The sequence below is a fragment of the Balaenoptera borealis genome, assembly GCF_965194805.1.
Source record: "Balaenoptera borealis genome assembly, chromosome: 10".
NCBI classification, from domain to species: Eukaryota; Metazoa; Chordata; class Mammalia; order Artiodactyla; family Balaenopteridae; genus Balaenoptera; species Balaenoptera borealis.
The window spans coordinates 9076905-9101256 of NC_138874.1; the positions used below are offsets into that span (position 1 = coordinate 9076905).

General features: G+C 41.8%; 1 protein-coding gene across 4 annotated transcripts in view; it reads right to left on the reverse strand.

Moving 5' to 3' along the window:
- The window catches only part of MTR (5-methyltetrahydrofolate-homocysteine methyltransferase), a 124080-nt gene that overhangs the window by 47435 nt on the left and 52293 nt on the right, over window positions 1-24352 (reverse strand). For all 4 annotated transcript variants that reach the window (XR_014249059.1, XR_014249060.1, XR_014249061.1 and 1 more), the window contains exons 16-22: window positions 17503-17682; window positions 14823-14939; window positions 14369-14509; window positions 7141-7230; window positions 5474-5626; window positions 2126-2233; window positions 728-828 (exon numbers count right to left, since the gene is read on the reverse strand). Coding sequence is in view for 1 of the 4 variants with exons in the window: in XM_082407576.1 (XP_082263702.1) it covers window positions 728-828; window positions 2126-2233; window positions 5474-5626; window positions 7141-7230; window positions 14369-14509; window positions 14823-14939; window positions 17503-17682 (890 nt within the window). In the remaining 3 variants the exon portion in view is untranslated. The remainder of the gene's footprint in view (window positions 1-727; window positions 829-2125; window positions 2234-5473; window positions 5627-7140; window positions 7231-14368; window positions 14510-14822; window positions 14940-17502; window positions 17683-24352) is intronic.

The following is a 24352-nucleotide window of genomic DNA, read 5'->3' on the forward strand; positions in this document are numbered from 1 at the left end:
CACATTGGAAAGAAGTCCATGACTCAAAGAGACTGTTGGTTGGACATGGACCAGAGAAGACATTAGTTATATTAGGCTTTTCATTACAAAGAATATGTTGAAATCTGAGCAAAACATGCTCTTACTGTGGGTCATGAGCTCTCACATAGAAATAAATTTGCGCTGAATAATCATTCAACTATAATGAAAGATATAAGAAAGGGATTTCACTTGTATACAACATTCAAAAACTGGCTTCATCAACACCAGGAGGCATGCCTGGTTCTGTTCCAAGCAAAGCAAAAAGAACGGTACAGTCAAAGCCTTCTTATAAAACTCCATTTAGCCAAGGTCTTAACAAGATCTTGGCTCTAAAAATCTGGCAGTTCATTGAGAGGAAAAGGGAAATATGCTCAATGTCACGGGCCATGGGGTGGGACCCGATGTTCCAGCCTCTGGCCGGAGGTCAAATCCCCAGAAGCCTCTTGTTGTTTTGACCCTGCTTGAATAGTTTTTTCCATTCTTTTTGTCCTTACTGAACATACAACATTAAATAATTACTAACTTCCTTCATTTGAAAAGATATGTTCAATGTAGAAAATTTGAAAACACAGTGAAGAAAAAGAAATTAAAAATAACCTCTAACATCTACTGCCCTACCACGCCCTTCACACCCAGTAAAGAATTACCCTGTTAATGCTTTTATTTTAAATAAGAAAGGGGGTGAAAATGACGGGTCTTAACTCACCTGAAATTATTGCAGCCAAGGACTACTCCAACTATGTTCTTGCCAATGTCGTGCACATCGCCTTTAACGGTAGCCAGCACAATGGTACCTTGGTAAGGGTCCTGGAGAGGAAGCCAAGCAGCTAAGCATCGCTGTGGTCACTTCAGAGCAGATCACCCAGTTCTCTAAAGCCAGACAGGTGTCGGCACAGAAAGCAATTCAATACAACCAAGGCAACCTCAAAGATGGACCCGGGGGACTTCCCTGGTGGTCCAGTGGTTAGGACTCCAGGCTTCCAATGCAGTGGGTGTGGGTTTGATCCCTGGTCGGGGAACTAGGATCCCACATGCTGCGTGGCACGGCCAAAACAAAAAAAGATGGACCCAGAAGCCAAGTCCCGTGCTCTGTGAGAAGGCTGTAAGCCCCAGCAGCTCGGAGGAGGCCCGCCCAGCTGGTTAGCTCAGGGGGCTTCAACCAAGATCATGCATTCCATCACCTCAAAGGACAGTTTAAGTTCAAATACAAAACAGTCCCATCGCTGAAGATCATATCCTTAACCCCCAAAACCTGTCTGATAAACGTTTGCTGTTAGCAGTAAAGGGAGAGGAAGGAGCTGGTGAATTGCACCCGCCCTGTCTGAATGGGAAGGACCACAACAGCCCAGTGCAGGGGGGTTTCAACACTGTTGCTCTATACTGTCAGCATTCCTTCCCTCAGAAAAAGGAAGGGAGGGAGGGAGGGAGGGAGGGAGGAAGGAAGGAAGGAAGGGAGACAAGAAGAAAAGAAGAAAAGAGAAAAAGAAAAGAAAAAGGCACACAAGGCAAATGGGATTTTTATAAACACTATGCAAGAGCCATTCACAAACTCAGGTCGATTTTAGAATTCAGAATCCTAGGGGCCAAAGCTGCCTGAGCTTCACACGGGGCTAAACAAGGTCAAAGGCTTAATGATTTACTGTGGTGGTACAGCCAGCAAGAATGGAACTGAATCCAGAAGTGGTGACAAGAACATGACCAGCACACAGGAAATATTCAGTTAAGAGGTTAAGAGGTTTTCCAAAACTAAACAGCATCTCAAGGGTAGGGACCAATCTTTTTTAGCTACTGTATCGAGCACAGTACCTGGCACGTAGTAGGAGCTTTGTAAATAGTCAGTAGATGAATGAACAAACTGCTTTTGTCTTGAAATCATGGGCTTTGTTTGAAAAATTATGTTCCTATTAAAAATTTCATGAAGCCACATTTATGGGAAAAATCCCAGGGTATTCTGATCTTTGGTAAAAGAGCTGGATCATTTCTCCCTTTCATCTTCAATGACAAACACAGCCAAGCCTGATGGCTTAGGTCCCTACCCACACCCCAGTAAGAGTGTGCAGAGCCGATCCCCACAGGGCCCACAGGCTCGGACAAAATGACTCACCTTGTCTTCTATCGTGCCAGTAAGCACTTTGGTTTCTTCTCTCTCCTTTTCCATGAAGGGAATAAGGTGACCCACGGCCTTCTTCATGACCCGAGCTGACTTTATAACCTGGGGTAAATACACAGAGTCAGGCATATTTACCAGAACACCTGGATGATTGCTACTGGCCACTTGGGAAGTTTTAGCACAAATTATTCTGCATGCTTTGTCCTCAGGTCAGTCACCCTGGAGTCCACTCATGACAGTGGGTGGGGTAAGGAAGGAGATCCCCGTGAGCAAAGTCAATGAATGAGGTAGAGCAGAAGGAAAACAAGGCTGGAAACCAAATGTTGCAGCTTCTTTCCTCTGAACTTCTGCACGTTATTTTTTCTCTGCCTGGAAGGCCCTCCATCACATCTCCATGTTCTATACATCCTTCAGGTGTCAAGCTTCTCCTCCCAGAGCCCCTTGTCAGCCTTCTCTTCTCAATCCCCAGTGTTCCAATTCACTTACAATTAAGGCTTATGCAAAAAAGGACCTTTTAAAGCTTACAGAATTGGAGAAGAATTTTGCAAACATATATTGGATAAGCGATTAATATCCAAAATATATAAAGAACTAACACAACTTCATAACAAAAAACCAAATACTCTGATTAAAAAGTGGGCAGAAGAATTAAAAAGACATTTTTCCAAAGAAGATATCAAAATGGCCAGTAGGCACATGAAAAGATGCTCAACACCACTAATCATCAGGGAAATGCTAATCAAAACCACACTGAGATATCACCCCACACCTGTTAGAATGGCCATCACCAAGATAAGAAACAACAGGTGCTGGTGAGGATGTGGTGAAAAGGGAACTCTTATGCACTGCTGGTGGGAATGTAAATTAGTCCAACTATATGGAAAACAATATGGAGGTTCTTTAAAAAATTAAAAATAGATCTACCACACGATCCAGCAACTCCACTTTTGGGTGTAAACCCAAAGGATATGAAATCAGGATTTCGATAAGATATTTGTACATCCATGTTTATCACAGCATGATTTATAGTAGCCAAGATATGGAAACAACCCAAACACCCATCAACAGATGAATGGATAAAAAAGATGTGGTACATATATACAATGGAATATTATTCAGCCATGATAAAAGAGGATATCCTGCCATGTGCAAAAAACATAGATGGACCTCGAGTACATTATACTAAGCAAGATAAATCAGATAGAGATAGATAAGTACTGTATGATATCACTTACATGCGGAACCTGAAAAAGGCAAACAGGAAAGAAAACACAAAACAAAACAGAGAGTAAAATGGTGGTTACCAAAAGATAGGGGATGGGAAGATAAGACTGATGGTATTTAAGGGTACAAACTTGTAACAAGTAAATAAGTCATAGAGATCTAACACAGTATAATGAATATAGACAATAATATTGTACTATAATGATACAGTGTGATAAAAATTACTTCAATGGCAATCATATTACAATATATAAATGTATCACTGTGTACTTTAAATTTACAAAACATAACATGTCAAATTTATTAAATAGACAAAAAAGAACAGGGCCTTTTATAAAATTCATCAACGTATGCTAAAATTCATGAGTAGAAGTAGGATGAGAAACAGGATATTTGCATAGTCTCAAAGTTTCTCCCCACAAGTCAATTTACAGTGGAGAAACATAGCAGGCACCATTAACCAAATGATCAAAGTTAACCTCACCAGTAATGAGACACAGCAACATGATGGGCCTCCTGATATGATCCACCGAGAAGGGCACAGCATTATACTGTGTTATTCTTGCCAAAAATGAGAAAACATCAGACAAATTCAAACTGAGGGACAGGCTACCATTATCAAACTGTACTATACTCTTCAAAAGTCAAGGTCACAAGGAAAGACTCAGGAACTGTTAGAAAAGGCAGGATAAAAGCAATGTGGGGTTGTGGAACACAAAGAGAATAGCAGCGGAAACACTGGTGAAATTTGAATAAGGTCTTTCGTTAACAGTACTATACCAATGTTAATTTCCTGGTTCTGATAACTGTACTATGATCAAGTGAAAATGTTAACATTAGGGGAAGAAGTTGAGTGAGGGATACATGGACACTTTAAACTACATCTGCAACTTGTCTGTAAGTCTAAAGTTAACTTGAAAATAAAAAGTTAAAATAATAAGTCAACATCATGAAAAATAAAGACTGCGGAACTGCCCCAGACGGGGGGAGACTAAGATAGGACAACTGAATGCTCCTTATTTTGAGTGTGGTTATGGTTTCACAGGTGCAGACATGTTAAAGCTTATCAAACTGCATCCTTTAAATACGTGCAGTTTATTGCATATTAATTATAAAACAATAAAGCTATAAGAAAAGATGAATGCTATGAAGGAGACAGGGGAAATGGGCAATGAATAATTAAACGTAGAATGAGTTTTTAAAAAATCAACTATACTTTAAATTTTTTAAAAAGTTAAGTAAGAAAAAAAAAAAAAAGAACAGGGACTTTTCATTTTTTGTATGCCTCACAGACCTGAACCCAGAAGGTTCAACAAGACTTGTTAACTGATGTGGTCAGTAGCTGCTGTAAGTCAAAATAAGAGTAAGAGTACTGGGTTTACTTGAAATATATCATTAATGTATATCACTATTTAAAATGGTAATGACCTTTTCAAAATATTCATCCTTAAGGATGAGCACTGCCTGGTCAAATCAAACCTTAATATGATAATTTTACATTAATCTTGGGGTTTTTTTTTTAATTTAATTAATTTTTATACAGCAGGTTCTCATTACTTATCCATTTTATACATATTAGTGTATACATGTCAATCCCAATCTCCCAACTCATCACACCACCACCACCACCAACCCGCCACTTTCCCCCCTTGGTGTCCACACGTTTGTTCTCTACATCTCTATCTCTATTTCTGCCTTGCAAACCGGTTCATCTGTACCATTTTTCTAGGTTCCACATACATGCATTAATATACGGTATTTGTTTTTCTCTATCTGACTTAATGCACTCTGTATAACTTGGGTTTTATTTTAATTTGGGGGTGGAGGAGAGACAGGTGTTAGGGTAAGAAGTGATACAGAAGCCCAGAACATGAAGACTAGAATGCTGGGAATATCCAGATGACCTCTAACCTCCACACCAGCCTAGATGGACTTTTCCAGACTACTCCTAAAAATGAATTTAGAGAAAGAATGACCAGAATCACATCTCAATGCCCCTGAGCTCTTGTCAAAATTAAAACCTGAGAAATATACCCAAACTTACTATGCATTAAAAGATAAAGGCTTTTTCTTTCAATTGGGAAAATTCCCCACCCCCCCCCACCGCCATTTGCCAACCTGAGGTAGAAACATTTTTCCAGCTCCAAAAAGATCACCAACAATTTTCATGCCATTCATCAGTGGCCCTTCAATGATATTCAGAGGTCGGGGATATTTTTCCTGGTTTAATCTGGCTTCCTCAGTATCCTCAATAATGTATTTTTCAATGCCCTACACACACACAAAAAAAAATAGGAAAAATATCACAGAAAAAATTGGCTTAAGTTCAAATAGCCAACAAAGAATAAATCATGGAAATACTTAAGATTATGGGTTTTGGAATCAGACTGCATGGGTTCAAACCCTGGCTCCTATCACTACTTTAGATAATTCATTAAGCCTCAGTTTCCTTGATTAATATATCACACAGTACCAACCTCATGTGGTTATTCTGAGGATTAAACGAGATAACCAGTGTAAAGTGCTTAGCTGTCTTTATTGATATAAAGTAAATATTGAGTAAAAGTGAAAAATTAGTGACAGAAGGAGTACTAATAAGTGAAGCTCAAATTCATAATAAAATACACTTTTTTTCCTAGTGGTTTAACAGGTTATATATTAACAAATATCTCCTGTGAAAACAGTATGTTTTCTCACTGTAATGTTACAGGGCTGGGTGGGGGGAGGAATGACAATGGGCAGGACACTTAGACGAAGTTCAGTCCATGAAGCTTCTACTGACTTGTCCTGCCTTCACTGCTCAGGCCCTAATCCTCCAGCATCCCCAGTTCAAGGATCCTTAGAGGTGGCTGACTAGTTCCACAACCTGAAGTAGGTGAATCTCAAAAAGTCCAAGAAATTAAAAGTTAAATCCTAGAGGCAAAAAAAGAACTCTGGGGCCTCCCTGGTGGCGCAGTGGTTAAGAATCCGCCTGCCAATGCAGGGGACATGGGTTCAAGCCCTGGTCCGGGAAGATCCCACATGCCGCAAAGCAACTAAGCCCATGCGCCATAACTACTGAGCCCGCGCTCTAGAGCCTGTGAGCCACAACTACTGAGCCCACATGCCACACTACTGAAGCCCGCATGCCACAACTACTGAAGCCCGCGTGTCACAACTACTGAAGCCCGCGCGCCTAGAGCCCATGCTACGCAACGAGAAGCCACCGCAATGAGAAGCCCGCGCACCGCAACCAAGAGTAGCCCCCGCTCGCCGCAACTACAGAAAGCCCGCACGCAGCAACAAAGGACCCAACACAGCCAAAACAAATAAATAAATTAAAAAAAAAAAAAAAACTCTGAAATTTTCCAGACTCACAAATGAGAAAACTGAAGCCAAGAGATTATTTATCTGGCCTAAAATTCCAATTATAGCAGAAGAGCCAGGATTCGCTTGTTGACCAAACGACAGCAACTTGGTCTCGGACAACATTTCTCAACCTCAGCATTTCTGACAGTTTGGACTGAATAATTCTCTGTGGTGCAGGCCTATCCTGTGCATTGTAGGATGGTCAGTTCAGCAGCATCCCTGGCCACTGGATGCCAGTAAAAGCTTCCACCCCCAGTTGGGACAACCAAAAGTATGTCTAGATACTACCAAAGGTGCTGGAGGTGGTGGGGCGGGGCGTGGAGGGCAAAATCACCCAGGGTGGTCCAGGGAAACTTCTTTGTCAGCTGCTGCAGCACCTCCCCTCCAGCCACATCATCAGCCCCCAGGACGAGCCCCAGCCTCCAGCCCACACTCACCTTCACAAGAGCGTATGCAAGGCGTTCTTCGATGGGGCCATTCCTCCACTCATCGGTCTGGATGACTTTCTTCCCTCCCTTGCCCTGAGTCTGGATTGAAATTTGGACAGAGAGACGATACAACAGGTCACTTACTCAGCTAATTGGCAGAAAAAAACTATGCCTTATTCTTCTTCTACATTTCAAGGCCCTAGTAGAGTATCCAGCGTGAATTAAGATCTCGGTAAATGTTTGAGGTAAGGAGAGATGGAAAGAGAGAAGTCTTTTAGGATTTGAACTTTTATTTTTAAAAAAATGTTTTCCTTCCAGTTTTATTAAAATAGAATTGACATACAGCATTGTGTAAGTTTAAGGTATACAGCATAATGAGTTGACTTACATACATCATGAAATGTTTACCACAGTAAGTTTAGTGACCATCCATCATCTCATATAGATACAAAATAAAAGAAAAAGAAAAAGACATTTTTTCTTGTGATGAGAACTCTCAGGAGTTATTCTCTTAACAACTTTCATATATAATATACAGCAGCATTAATTATATTTATCGTGTTGTACATTACACCCCTAGTACTTACTTATCTTACGGGGAAGTCTGTATCTTTTGACTGCTTTTATCCTATTCTCCCTCCCACCATCCCTGCCTCTAGTAATCACAAATCTGATCTCTTTTTCTACGCGTTTGTTTGTTTTGAAAGCATAATCGACCTACAACACTATGTTAGTTCCTGGTGCACAGCATAGTGTTTCAATATTCCTATAATCACAAAATGATCACCACTAGGATTTGAATGCTTAGTAGAGAGACAGAGGCTCCATTTTTTTTCTTTCCTTTTTTCCTAAAAGATAGCATCTTAGAACCAAAGATTTCCAGGACAGTAAGAGAAGCTAGCTAAACCTCATATCTGATGAGCTTTTAAAGTTCTCAACAAGGACCATCACTACCCACAGATATGTGCAGAGAGGCTGTAATGAAGCTAAGCCAGAAATCATCCCGGAGGTGGGCACACAAGACACAGACTGTGCTCTCGGGGACTGTGCCGTATCATAAGGGAGGTGGAAATACACAAAGAAAGGTAAGCTAAAGAGAAAGCACGTGCCAAGGGCTGAATGAGGAGATGACACAGACGAGGCTAGAAATTTTGCGGATCATCGCAAACTGGAGTGGTGAAGAGAGACCTCGAAGAAGCTGACAGATTCAGCAAAGGGACAAAAGCAAATGATCATGGTTATGGAAGGTGAATGGCATTCTGTTTCCTCCATCTCGACTGATGGCACTAGTTGCCCAAACCATAGACCTAAGTATCACTCTTGACTCTCCATCCATTCCTCACATTCAATCAATCGCCTAGTCCTAATGATTACATCGTCTCAATTTTTCTCTCTACCCCGCTTCCACTTTCATACTGCAAGCAGCTAACTGGTCTCCACAGGCCAGGATCACCCTGGTCTCCAATGCATCTTCCACCCTGTAGCCAGAGGGGCCTTTCCAAAATGCAAACCTGATCAAACTGCGCCCATGGGAAAAAACTCACTGTAAGTTCCCTATTTCTCTCCAGATACGGTACCGGCTCCTCTCCACGCCATACAATGCCCTGACCTGACTTCCTTCCAGCTTCACCTTCTGCCACTCCTGAGGAGCTCAGCCGTCTTGAACGTTTCAATTCCTTACACTCTCCATCATCTCTTTCACCCCCCGGCCTTCACTTCCGTTCATCTGACATTTATTCAGCACCTACCAGATGCCAGGCCCCAGCTAGATGCAAATACTCCTCCTCTGGCAGGCAATACCAGTACAGTCCAACCCCAAACCTTAGCCTGGCTAACTCCTATTGAGCTTTCAGGTCTCACCTGACCCAGCATTTCTGGGAGGCTTTCCCTGACCACCTCTACCTTTGGGTTCAGTGTCCTTCCCAAGCAGTCTAGAGCATCCTATACGTGCCCTGGCACAGCACCTACCCACCACACTCGATGACAACTGCCTCTACACACTTCTGCATGTCTCACTGAGCTGCAGGCTCTGTAGGGGCACATCTCTCTTACTGCTTAGATCCTCTAAGTACAGAAAGCACAAAGCACAAAACAAGAGTTGGGTAAATATTAGCTGAATGATTTAATCCTGAACAAGAACGGATTTTCCAGAGCAATGTTTGGGCAGGATAGTAGAGGCCAAGTCACAGAGTGCCAGAAATCCATGCTCTGCAGTTTGGACTTAACCTTCCAGGCAGTGGTGGTAGGGGTGGAGGTGGGGGAATGATACAATACAAAGTTCTGAAGCTGCAGAGTAACATTCAAAGTAGTAATTTTTCTTCTTTTGGCCACATGGCTTGTGGGATCTTAGTTCCCCACCCAGGGATTGAACCCGGGCCCTTGGCAGTGAAAGCACCGAGTCCTAACAACTGGACCGCCAGGGAATTCCCATCAAAGTAGTATTTTTAAGAGAACCCTAGAAGGGGGAGAATATTTTAACAGTCCATGATGAAGGCCTGAACTACAGCGGTAGGAACAGGAAGAGGAGGAAAGAACAAACATAAAGGCATCAAGTAATGGACAGTGTGGTAGGAAAGAAGGAAGGGCCTGGAGGGAGCTCCAGGGTTGAGGTCTGGGGTAACTGAATGATGCAGGGCTTTGTCACATGTCGAGAGACCAATGCCTCTCTCGCATGCTGAAAAACCTTAAAAGATGACAATAAAAAAAAATATGTATATATATATATATATATATATATATATATATATATATATATATATATATATATATAATGTATCTCAGCATTATTTACAATAGCCAAGATGTGAAAACCACCTAAGTGTTCATCAGTGAATGAGTGGATATAGAAAGTGTGGTGTATATATATATACAATGGAATATTATTTGGACATAAAAAGAGGAAATCCTGCCATTTGAAACAGCATGGATGGACCTTGAGGGCATCATACTAAGTGAAATAAGTCAGACAGAGAAAGACAAATACTGTATGATCTCACTTATATTTGGAATCTAAAAAAAAAAAAAATGTGGTGATGAATGTTAACTAAACTTACTGTGATGATCATTTCACAGTAGATGCTGATATCAAATCATTACGCTGCACACCTGAAACTAATGTTACAGGTTAATTATACCTCAATTAAAAAGACTAAAAATTCCAAAATTCATGGACTATGTACTCTGACCTTTATTTAAGAGAAAATATGAAACTAGAGCTGTGTGACACCACAAAAAAAAAAAAAAGGAAAAGAAAAGAAAAGGAAAAAACAAGAAAGAGTCCTTCTAAAGCTCACATTCACATCACCTGATACATGTAAACACCATTTGTTCTATTAGCCACACAATCAGGCAATTCCTGCCTGCGGGATGGAGTCTGATAAGTAAAAACAGGGCAGAGTGTTCCAAACACTCTTGGAAAAAAGACGTGGTGTGTTCACAGAAAAACACCAGTGCTCTGCACAGAAGGGGCGGGGAAGGGTCGATACGTGTGTGATTATGAACAGCGGGAAACGAGGATGCAATGAAGGCCAGTGAGGATTTCACTACAGTGTCAGGGATTCCACTACCCCACCTCATAAATGATAAACATGCTTCAGAAAATCAATATTTTAAATGGTACCATTTAAGAGCAGCTATTTCAGAAGTACGACCTGGCAGGCTGTGCCCATCTGCTTTCCAACTAGTTATTCGGTAGGACACTCTCCATGATCTAAACACAAGTTGCTGCAGTTTCACACACTAAGTCAGCCAGGCACCAGACACACCGAGGAAGCTCATCAAAACAGAAAGCTTCCAAGCAGAGTGGCCACTCAACTGCCAGGTCCATTGGCTACTCCTTCAACTGCATCTACTGCTCGAGAGCAGCTCCCGCTTCACAGGGTCCTCGTGGGGACATGTGTTTTGGTTTTGATATTAAACTGGATCAGCATCAAAGGAGGAAACTCCTCAAGAAGAAACCAAAGGGGAGCGTGAGTGCCCACTGGCACTCAGAAGCACCAAGTCCGGATCAAGGAACAGATGGCCCTTTTTCCAGAAAAGTATCAAGAATACTTCGTCCGATAAACCCATCATAAATTGAAAATACAGTAAGTCGAAAACACAATTACACACCTAACCTTGAACATCATAGCTTAGCCTAGCCCACCCTAAACATGCTCAGAACACTCACATTAAACTATAGATGGGCAAAATCATCTAACACAAAGCTTATTTTATAATAAAGTGTTGAATAGCTCATGTAATTTATTGAATACTATCCTGGAAGTGAAAAACAGAACGGCTGTGTCGGTCCAGAGTGGTTTTAAGTGTAGTGGTTGTCCCCCTCGTGATGGCGGGCTGACAGGGAGCTGTGATTTGCCACCGCTGCCCAGCATCAGGAGAGAGGATGGTACTGCATATCGCTCGCCTGGGAAAAGACCAAAATTCAAAAATTCAAAGTATGGTTTCTACTGAGTGCTTACTGCTTTCGCACCATCGTAAGTTGGGGACCTGTGTATTCTCACAATGGATGGCCATTCAAGAGCCATCCCACCCAGAGCAGAGATCCTCCCCGTTCATGCCCAAAGAGTACTGCCTAATAAACAAACTCCACAGGAATTGCATGGTCTCATGACACCTGGAACTTACTCGCCACAGGTCAGCCTGCACCAAATCAGGGGAATTATTTTTCAATAAAGCCCATTAGAGAGTTTAGGAAGATCAGAGACAGGACTCTTTCCACCCTTTTTAATAATAATATTGAATAATCTATCAGATGAAACTTGGGTGCGGAGTTCATCGTTTCATAAGAAAAAGAAATAATCATTCTCTTATATAGAAAATAATTCCTCAACCCTTATTTGTCTCATAATATTCCTGCTTTTCACGCTCCCTTTGTACTCGGTGTATCCTGAGGAATGGCTACAGAGCTGACGACTCCTGGCAGTGATGAAAGCATACCTGTTTTGGTTATTAATTCCTTACTGGTAACAGAAGTCACCTTGAATGTAGACAGCCTACTTGACAGAGGGGTCAATGGCTTGTGATAAGTCCTTGTGCTTACATGAAGAGGGAGGCACTTGTTTATACGATGGATTGTTGAACCCTTGCAATTTTTTTTTCTTAATTAATTAATTTTTGGCTGCATTGGGTCTTCGTTGCTGCGTGCGGGCTTTCTCTAGTTACGGCAGGCAGGGGCTCTCTTCGTTGCGGTGCATGGGCTTCTCATTGCAGTGGCTTCTCTCGTTGTGGAGCACGGGCTCTAGGTGCGCGGGCTCCAGTAGTTGTGGCACACGGGCTCAGTAGTTGTGGCGCACAGGCTTAGTTGCTCCGCGACATGTGGGATCTTCCCGGACCAGGGCTCGAACCCGTGTCCCCTGACTTGGCAGGCGGATTCTTAACCACTGCGTCACCAGGGAAGCCTGAACCCTTGCAATTGTGATGAAGATTTCCCCCTTAATCTTCAGCTGTGCCCCAGGGGCAAAACCTCTCGGTAGCTCAGCAAGATATAGAGAAACAAAAACTTGTAAGCAAATACTGAAAGTGAACAAAGACCGAAAAGAATGACTGATATAAAATACAAAACCAGCAAAACCGTATATGAGAATAGGCTTATGGAGCCCTACCTTTCCTAAGCGAGGGCTGTCTCATCTGAACAGTAGAGAAGATGAAACAGCACATCACTTTATGGGTTAATTAAGAATGCTCTAGTGTAACTTCCTGATATAGAACCTATGATGCCCTTCTGGCCTTCAGCAGAACCCTGTTTTAGTCAGTGATTCATGAAGGATCCCCCGCTAAGTGGAAGGCAGGCTAAGACAAAAACTGAATAGTGTTTCACACTCACGTCTTGGCCTAAGCACTTTGTCCACCTGAGTAGAAACAATCATGGAAATAGTGAAGGAAAGCTAGGCACTGTTTCTTATGTAATGAGCTGTGATGCAGAACTTGATTATATTTGCAACAGTCAAGACATTCCATCCTGGGTCCACATGAGAAATCAGCAATGTCCCAAGGAACTGAGAGGAGGGTCATGTGCTCACTGGCACTGAGTCTGAACTCCACTCAGCCTTGCTGAATGAACCTAAGGCTAACATGAGCGGTTTCAGAAATCTAAATCTTGTCTCCCGTGAGGCTAATAAATCAAGGATGCAGTTAATCCTAAATTGTCCTATCCTTCTTCTAGAACATTTCAGTACTCTTCGAAGGAAGAGGAAAAGTTAGGAGTTCTGCCAGAGATGAATTCAGATTTTAACATGGAAAACATTAACACAGGTGGCAACACACACAAAAGCATTCTACCACTTTCCCAACGTGCTTTGTGAGAAAAATGTCTTCCCTTGCTATCACTTTCTGAAATAAATTAAAAAGTAAGTTTTCTTGAGGTAAAGATCTCATCTTTCCTTAAACTGAGTTCTAGGAAGCAGCACCCATAATAGATACTTAATACACCTAGGACTGCCGAACACATAATAAATGGAAACAAGGAACTGATTTTTGGATTAACTAAAATTATTCTCATGTCTATAGATCAAATGTGTACAGACCTCAAACCCTGAACTGTAGAACTGTGCCACAACTGGACTAGATCCTAATATAAACAGGTATAAATACAAATATAAAGCTGTAACAAAATATCCAAAGTAGCCAATTTACATTATGAGGTAGAAAAATATCCAATAAAATGGAAAGATGTTCCCAGTATACTGCTAAACAAACGGGTTATCAAAAAAGCATTGAGAATATAGTTAACATTTTTATTAAAAATGTGAGTGTGCGTGTATGTGTGTGTGTGTGTGTGTGTGTGTGTGTGTGTGTGTGTGTGTGGACACACCTATTAGCACATATTCGTATTGAAAAAAACCAAAACCATGACTAGAAGGTTGTAACAAAATCTCAACAGTGGTTAAAAATGGGTAGTAGGATTATGAGTAATTTTTATTTTCTTCTTTTGCTTACCTGTATTTTGTACATTTTCTAGAGTTAATATGTGTTACTTTGGTATGAGAAAAATTAATTTTACATTTTAAAATAAACTTAAAGAAATATAAATTAAGAATACTGAAGCAGATGGGTAAGGCCTGCTTCTCCTTCCTTGCCCTAATGAAAACACCTTCTCTAGAACTCTCTGTAGAAACTTTCAATGATTCAAAGACACGGCTGGATCCTTGCTTCTATTCTACAACGAAGGTCTAATAACACTAAGTGAATGAAAGATTCAAAGATAGGAAAAGCCATCCATCGGAACACCTCTCCCTACCTGGGCGTAGTATAAGAGCTTCTCGGTGGCCTCAGGGTCTCTGTTCCAGATGAGGTCCTCACAGAGCTGGAGAAGTTCCTTGTGGATGTCATCATACACAGGAAGGCTTCCAGCATTCACTATCCCCATGTCCATACCAAACTAAGGGCAATAAAAAGAAAAATGAGGATTTCTAGGGATACTCTAAATCGGAGTCGGCGACTCTTTCTGTGAAGAACCAGATAGAAAATACTGTAGGCCACAGCTTCTGTCGCAACCACTCAGCTCTGCTGCTGTAGCATAAAAGCATCCATAGACAGGATATGAGTGAGAGTGTGTGACTTTGTTCTAATAAAACTGTATTCACAGAACTCTCTGAATAAAGCAGAGCAGAGTTAGTTTGTGGGCCGAAGTCTGCAAACCCCTGCCCTAAGTAAAAGCTGGTGTCAAAGGGTAAACAGGTGTTCCACTATACCTTGATTGCATGGTAAAGGAAAACCCCATGCATTGCTTCTCGAATGGCTTCCATTCCTCGGAATGAAAAGGACAAGTTGGAAAGACCTCCACTTACTTTGGCTCCAGGTAACGTTTCCTGAAAAAAATTTTAAAATGTGAAAAGATTTCCCTACTTTGCCAAAAGCAGCAATCACATCCCTTAAGCTTTATTTATAACAGTGGAAAGTAAAAAAAAAAAAACCAAACATATAGAGTTCAAAGTATTTCAGAGCTTCTTTTAGCTAGACGTAGACCACAACTTGCATATCAGGACATCACAAAGGCAGTGCTTCATAGTTTTTCCTACTAGACTCTAATCTCCCTAAGGGAAAATAAAAAATTCTGCTTTATCTCTGTATACTTCTGCAGGGACCATGATAGGGCCACAATACATGGTGAGTATGCCATAAAATATTTGCTGGAGAGGGACTTCCCTGGCAGTCCAGTGGTTAAGACTCTGCGCTTCCACTGCAGGGGGCATGATGGGTTCGATCCCTGGTCGGGGAACTAAGATCCTGCATGCCGCACCGCGCAGCTAAAAAGAAAAAAAACTTTGCTGGATAAATAACAGAAAAAGAAAGAAACAGAGACAGATAACAGAGAGAGAGAGACAGACAGACAGAGAGAACAAACAGAGAGACAGAGAGTAGTTGGTCATTCACGGCAGGCACAAGCTACTAGAAGGCTTCCATTGCCTAAATGAACAAACTCCCAGGTTCACTATAAACTTGACTAATTTTAAAAGGGCAAAAGGAAATTGAGGTTCCCACCACACCTTATGACATATCAAGCATTAGTATGCATGTGGAACAACAGGAACTCTTACTTACTGTTGGTTAAAGTACAAACTTGCTCAAGCATTTTGGGAGAGAGCTGGTCACTGTCTGCTACTGTGACCCAACCCTTCCACTTCTGGGTATATTTTATAGGGAAGCTCATGCAAGAGATATATACAAGAGATATATACAAGAACGCTCATGGCAGCCTTGCTCATAACATACCCAAATTGGAAACAAACCAAATGTCTAGGGACTTCCCTGATGGGGAAGTGGTTAAGAACCCACCTGCCAATGCAGGGGGCAAGGGTTCAAGCCCTGGTCCGGGAAGATCCCGCGTGCCGCGGAGCAACTAAGCCCGTGCGCCACAACTACTGAGCCTGCGCTCTAGAGCCCGTGAGCCACAACTACTGAGCCCATGCGCTGCAACTACTGAAGCCTGCATGCCTAGATCCCGTGCTCCGCGACAAGAGAAGCCACCGCAATGAGAAGCCCGCACACTGCAAGGAAGAGTAGCCCCTGCTCTCCGCAACTAGAGAAAAACCCGCAGGCAGCAACGAAGACCCAACGCAGCCAAAAATAAAACATTAAAAAAAAAAAAAAAACCCACAAAAAACCAAATGTCTATCAACAGCAGAACAGTTAATTATGAAACAGGTATATGATGGAATATTATACATTAATTAAAATGAACAAAGTACAGCTACAACAACACAGGTGAATCGTTAAAATGAGACTGGGTGAGGAAAAAAGGCATTAGAATCTTAAAGCTCAAAAATAGGCAAAACTATACGTTTATACAGTTAATTCTCATTATTTGTGATAGTTATGTTCTATGAAGTCACTGCAAACACTGCAAATTGGGGGAAAAAAACACTGCTCCCATGGGAAATGCAGGGTTAGGTTCGTGAACCTCTGGTCCCAAAATTATCATCACTGATCAACATATAACCCTGTTTTATATGTGTTTCCATTTAAAGACATCTTGTTTAGTATATATTGTTGATTTCCTACCACTGAGCTCACAGCCAACAGCACCACAACTCGTGTCTAAACAAAGTTCATCTAACACACATATTTTCTCCATAAGGCACATAACAGCCTTCTTGCACACAGGAACACTAGACAACACTTCAGCACAATGCATGGGGGCCATATAAAGAGAGAAATCAATCACCAAGAAAAAGCTCAAAAATGTGAAAAACATGGCACTAAACGGACCATGAAAAGGGCACTTGTTTACGGAATGAGGGCTGAACCAACAGGTTCAACCCTGTTGACTCATCTGGAACACGTGGGTCAGGCACTCAGCTCTCTCACCACTCTGCACATGCATATGCCTGCGAATGATGCAGAAGCACCATCAGTATCGATTTTGGGGTCACAAATAAATTTTAGTGAGTAGGTGAATTTGCAGATACAAAATCTATGGATAATTCAGATTGACTGTGTATACAGAAGTGATAAAATTTTAAAGAAAAGCCACAAAGTAGAATCATAAAACTCAGCCCGTTGAAACATGCATAAAATTCAGAATGAGGGTGTAATGAGAAAGGGAGAGCCACGGGGGCACTTACCCATGTTGCATTTCAGGACGCAAGTGAAAGTGAAAGCTATTACATGCTTCATAATTAATTATTTGTCATACTCTATGATTTTTTCTGTATTTCCCGGTATGTGTGCTTTACTTCACAGTATAAAATAACATATAAAAGAAAAACAATAAAGGCCCCTAAATTTCAGAAAACCAATTTACTACCTAAGAATAAGAATGTCAATATTCCTTGCCAATAAATATATATGTTAGCTCAAACTATTCACTGGAGCCATGTGATAAATCTAAGCAATGTCTTGGGTAGAAAGGAGAAAAATACTCATACTCACTTTAATGACTTTTGTTGCATTGATAAAATTAACAGCATACAAGTTGTGTTCTTCCATCCCAGTACCAATGGTGAGGATATTAGGGTCAAAGATGATGTCATTTGGATTGAAGCCCAGTTTTTTCAAAAGGAGATGGTAGGCCCGGGTGCACACTCTGATTTTGGTGTCTGTTTCTGTTGCCTGGGCAAAGGAGTAAAAGATGTAATTTGAAATAGAAAAATGAGGTGTTATCTATGAAAACAGAAGGACAATTCACTTGTTGAAAGCGCTTAAGTATCAATGCTTGGATTTCATAGAAATCCAAATGCCAAGCAACCTCTAAATGTTTATCAAATTATCTCCAAGGAGGAATTGGTTTAAAGTCCCTTTGTGTTTTCATCAACACAAACAGCTACACTATTTCTGTAAAGATCAAATCTTACACACACGTATGGTATATTAATAAACAGGCTTCTTAAAAATACACACATATGATAAAAATTCAACTACTACTAAAGAATAAATTTAAAAATACGTGCCCTTTCTCTCTGGACCTGCCTGCAGTGTCCTAACCCATCACCCAGGCTTTCTTGGACCTTCCTGCAGTAACAGTCTACACAGATTCATAGATGTGTATTTATTCCCCACCTCCAACCCCACCCACCATAACATTAGCTAACTAACTTGTGCCTTAAGTCATAAATATAAATATTACTTTTCAAAACAGTGACCCTAGAAAGCCAAGCACGGACTCCAGCAAATCCCAGTTCTCCTGTTGCTTCCCATCATCCTCAGAATCAGGTCCCATGCCTCCAATTCTGTTTCCTACCATTGCCCCCTCATCTACTCCACTCTCCCCACACTGCTCCCTTGATGTTCCTGAAACCCACCAAGCTTGTCCTCCCTCAGAACCTTTCTATTCATTACTGCCACTGCCAGGAACACACTGTGACATGGCTTTGTGCTTTGCCATCACTCAGGTCTCCACCCAAACGTCCCCTTTTCAGAGAAGCCTTCCTTAATCACCATCTCTAAACCAGCCCCCTGCTGCCCCTCTTGCATCCTCCACTCTTTTTCATGGTATCTCTCCTTCTAGAAAATGTATTTATTTGGCAACTTGTTTATTCTTTTTTGTTTTGTTATTTATTATTAATTTGTCATCGTGAGCTAGAATCAGTCTTGCTGTATCCCCAGAGCCTAGGGCAGTGCCTGCCAGAGGATGTGCTCAATATTACTGTTGAATGAATGAATGAATGAGGCTTTGACTCAGGGCATTTCTTTCTTTCTTTCTTTTTCTTTCTTTCTTTCTTTCTTTTTTTCTTTCTTTCTTTCTTTCTTTATGGCTGCGTTGGGTCTTCATTGCTGTGCACAGGCTTTCTCTAGTTGTGGCGAGTAGGGGTTACTCTTCCTTGCGGTGTGCGGGCTTCAGTAGTTGTGGCATGCAGGCTCAGTAGTTGTGGCTTGTGGGCTCTAGAGCACAGGCTCAGCAGTTGTGGCACACGGGCTTAGCTGCTCCGTGGCATGTGGGATCTTCCCGGACCAGGGATCGAACCCGTGTCCCCTGCACCGGCAGATGGATTCTTATGCACTGCGCCCCCAGGGAAGCCCCGACTCAAGGCGTTTCTGAACTTGGTCATGGAAACTGTCTTCAGGTCAAATTTACAACCTCAACGCGAGGCTTATTCAACGAATTTCATGCTGAATGATTTCTGTTTGCAGAAAAACAACAAATCTGCTCTGAAGAAAAAATGAATACTTGCAATCACTACAGTGGTTCCAAAAAAATAAGTCACATACAGTTCTGAATAAATGTGCAAAATATTCTTGAAAAGTGTCCAACACCACTGAATTAAGTGTTGAGTCTTCCAGGCTGACCCCTTGGAGGGAGGATACCCTTGACCAGATGTGAACATGAAGTCTGGTAAATAAGCTGCTGATCACACACATCCTGACCTCTAGAGGGAGCTCTCAGGCGACCACAGGGATGAGGGGTGCGGACACTCTGCTGTAGTTCAAGGACATTTAGTGAGGCCCCAGCCTCCAGAGAAAGGCGTGGCGGGGGAATTATAAAAAGAACTCCCTCAGATCTAGGTTTCTGATTGCTCGCCTACTTTGGTGTTCTTTTTCAACTGTTCTCCGTGATGTCTAATCTATCCCTGCTTCCTGCAGCTGCTGGGGTTAGAGTTTACCTCCTGCTGGGATGTGCTCCCACGACTTAGCAGACCAAGGGGCCCAGGGAAAGGACCACAAGGAGTGGGCTCTGCAGCCCCACTGCTCCAGGCTTCAGGGAAGGTGGCAGGCTCTCATCTTCCTTAACAGAATGTCTTCAACAAACTTCTCACTTCTTCCCTCAGTTAGTGATAAAGTTAAGGTTAAGATCAAGATGTGGGCCCAGAAGAAAGTGGCCAAGAGCAGGTCACCCAGGGTCACCTTTAGTCTTGGACTTTTATTTCCCCCTTCACAGAGAGCCAAACAGAGTTCTAGGCTCTAGGTTCATGGCCCAGCTAAGTTCACTAAGAGAAAAGGCACAGGGGTTTGGGGCTACCAGTGCTGTTAGTATTTCTTCATCACCTAGTTTGGTTGGTAGGTCCTGGTCATTTCTTTCTCTGAGCCATGAATAACATCTTACAGGACAGGAATTCATTTCTAGGTCAGAACTGAATCATCAACTATCAGCTCTGCAAGGATGAGGCCCCTGTCAAATTGTTCTCCCAGCACCTAGTACACTACCTGCCACATTAACAGACAAACAGCTACTGTCTGCTGAATAAACAAGCAAATCTCAGAAAGCACAGAGTTTCGATGGACAGGCCTTTGCCAGGAGCATATCATGTTAGATTCTCCAAGGTTCTCTTTGTCCTGTTCCTCAGCCAGCGTTGTGAGATAAACATACTAATAAGCTTCAAGGCTTGAGGATTTCAAAGATCCAGAAGCTCTCAACTCTGGTGGCACATTTTAATAACCCAGAGGGATTTTTGTTTTCTAATCCTAATACCTGAACCTCACTCGAGACCAGTTCAATCAGAATCCTGAGACGACCTAAGCAACAGTATTTTTAAAGAGCCCCTTAGCGATACTAACATACAGCCCAGGTGAGAACCACTGAAGAGTGAGAGGCACCTTCTCAGGCTGAGCTAGAAGAAACCTCAGGGACAACACTGCAAATCTAAGGACCAAGAAGGAGGAATAAATATTTTATGATTTTATGATTTATCAGGTTTATTCTTAAGCTGTAGTAAAGCTAGGCAGCCATCAGTAGGTAGGAGGCTTCGGTTAAGAAATCCACTGCTCAGGCTTTGCTAGATTATCAGACACTTAGGGAAAAATGAGATAAGAGTAAAACAATTTTTGATTTAGTTATCAAGGCTGATACTACGAGAAAGAAAGAAAAAGGATCAAAGACACCTAGGTTCTGTGAAAATGCACCCTGACAAGGAGCAGAGAAGGAACGTGACCAACTTCAGAGGCAAGTTAAAGGTTTCAAACTTGACTGAACCAGCTTAACGTGGGCCACGGAACACAGCAGAGTTCAAAACGGAAGTGATGGAAAGGGATGTGTGTGCCACCATCAGAAAGGCACTGACAAGTCAGAAAGAAAAAAGCTGAAGAAGGGAAGTTTCCAAGGGAAAATACAGGACAAAGCACCCATTGGCTTAAAATCACTCAGGGCAAGGGATCGGTTCAGAAATCCTTGGAGTGACTTCCCTACTGGGGTAAATGTATGGGCGTAAGCAGCTGAAGGTCAGGACACCCAGAGGCCGGCAGAAGCAGCAGGCCTGCGGGCAGAAGTGGAGGTGTGGGATGAAGGACAGGGCAGAGCACTGAGCTGGGGTCGTAGGAGATGCAAGGTCACCTTGGAACGCCTCCTGGCTCAGTCTCCTCCTGAAAGAACGGAGGCTGTGCCCTGGCAGAACTCACACTTAAGGCAGAATGTGGATGCCAGGAACTCAGGATTATAGAGGAAATGGATAGGATTTCAGACTTGGAATCGACACCGAGAGGTGATCTGGTGAGGAAAAAGTGGTGTCAGTTGCAATCTAGAAACTGCAGGTGCCACCACACTGAAAACTTCTGAACTCTTTAAAGAAGTCAAGTTGTTTTAAATGTCACCTTCTAGGAGAGGATGCAAATTCTGTGCAGGGTGAAAGGGAGGAAAGAGAAGGAAATTCTTAATATGTTTATTGATCCCTGGATAGAGTGGAGGATGGGTCGGCTTTAGTACATTCAAAGGGAGAGCTAGGAAGGGGATACAGTAGAAAGAGACAGCTCATAGGAAGAGCAAAGAAAAAGACTGACCTACTATCCAGAGATGTATTTAAAACCAATACCCAAAAATATTTAGATAAGACCCATAACCTATCTAGTTTTGCCTTCCTTTTAACAATCGAGCTTTAAATATGAACTCTTTCCCTGCCCTTCAGATCCTTCTGGAATCCCGACATGCTAGATTTTCACTGCTTCATCAGGTCTTTCTTCCACTTTCACCGAAACCTCTGAAAGGCACTGAATCTTGCAAGGAGCTGGGCCTTCTGCTAACCCTTATTTATCCTCAGTGCCCAGAGCCCAAGGCTTGGCACAGAGGATTAAAATACGAAAACCATATTTGTCCTTTCCCCATCAGCCAGACAACATCAGAGAGAAAAACAGGTAGCAGAAAAGAAGCTGCCCGGGTTAAGAACTGGGTTACTCAACCTTGATACTGTTGACAATCTGGACCAGAGCATTCTTTGCTGCGGGGGCCGCCCTATGCATTGGAGGGCTTTCAGCAGCGTCGCTGCCCGCTCCCACTAGATGACGGAGCACATCCCCTCCCAACAACCCAGTCATGACAGTAAAAAATCTGTCTACACATCGCCAAATGTCCCCTGGAGTGGCAAAATCACCCCCCCCCCACTTGAGAGCTACTGGTTTAGAGGAACCACAGGGGATACAGCAGGTGAGGAGACCAGAAACCAGACTCATCTGCAAGGTCATTATCATGAGCCAATGGGTGCTTGTGGCTTTTCTCTAGAACCTGCAGAAAGAGGCTGTTTGCTGGAAAATCCTACTCTGCAAAGCCAAATACTAAGGCCTGGATGAAGCAACGCTACGTCCCAGCAGGGGCAAATGAACCCAGTCAAATCTTCTCTCTCACAGCGAGGGGTGCCAGGTACATGCCGGGGAGCTGGGACCCTCAGTGTAGGAGGTATGCCTACTGTATGCTGTGCTGTTATTCCTGTAGGACAACTGAACACCTCAGGCATGGAGGTCTTGAGACCAGGCGTGGCTCAGAGGCCTATGTTCCTCATATCCCTACCACAAACTCCTACCTCTGAAGGCAATCTGGACAAGTCTCCTTCTTACAAACAGAGAATTTAAAATATAACTACCTTATAAGGAAAGGTCCAAGGAGATAAATACTCAATCATGGCATCTTAACCGGAGAGGGGTGACCTCTCTATAGCCACTAAAAAGGAGGCCCCTGAAATGCAGAAATATATGTCGGATTTTAACAAAGCTGGGAGAGCGTCAGAGCAGAAACTCTGAGAATCAACTCCTAGGCTTGGGTCAACTACCTTCACCAAGGAAAACAATAAAGGGCAAACTAACAAGTATTGATTTTGGTTTCCTACAAATATGTGTTTATCATACTATGGTGCATAACCTACTGGAAAATATAAGATATTCAACTCGAAAACAGTGTCAATTTATCTAAGTTTTAAAAAGAAGTTGTTATGAAATAAAAATCTAAAATATTACTACCAAAGGAAAAATATTTAAGAAAGGAAAAATAAGCCAAAATCACAACAACAAAACAACACAAATACCTAGGAATGTTCTTGAGGTTTCCTATTTAAGAAAAACTATAAAACTTGATTGAATAGTAACCAGAAAGATACATCATGTTCCTGAATGTCTCCCAGATACCAATTCCTCATTATTTTCTAGGTTAGGATTTATTACATTTTAATCAATATCCTAATGGAGTTTTATTTCTCCATAAATTAGAAAATTATGTTCAAATCATTTTAATATAGGAAAATGTGCTGAATATAATGGATCTTTTATAGGATGATATGGATTATTCTTTTACATAGTTTACACAAGTGCAAACAAGAATAATATAGTCTATTCTACTATGTGATAACTGTATTTCTAAGAAAACTTACATTATCAAAAATTGTCATAAAAATAATCACTTCCATTAGAAAAGGAGAATTAAATCTAGAGGTGAGTAGTAATAATTTTTCCCATAGAAATTTCAATAATGAAAGTGTTCTTCATATTTTATATATTATTATGGATATTATATATGTATTTTGTTGTTGTTATTTAGAGTTAAAAGTAACAGCCGATCAAAACTACTAACATCAACAAAAAACACAGAAGTACTTCCTTATTTGCCTTCTAATCCAGAAGTCTCAGGGCCAGTCCTCCCTGTCATATCTGGCCTTGACCTTGCAGTTTTCATTGCACTATGGATCACAAACATAAAGCAAAGACAGTCGCCATGTTCTGGAACATAAGCACGTTGTACGTTCCTCTGCTTTGTTTAGTTGCAACAGTGGTCTTCCATTTAAGAGAGCTGTTTTCTCCTTATAACCAGTGGTGTCATCCAAGCAAAGCAAATCTTGGTTCTTACCTGATTGTTACACTCAAAGGTGTTACGAACTCAGTTAATAGAAGAAATGCCTTTGCATCAAAATATCTGTATTGTTGATTTCTGAACTATTCAAGTATATGAGTTTTTTACTTTGTTCTTTATAATTTTCAATACTACAATCCTTCAACGAGCATATGTACGTCTATAATTATATAGAAAAATTACTTTTAATCAGGAAAAGCAGTTTTTGAAAAGGGACCTTTAATCCCACCACCTTTACTCTAATAG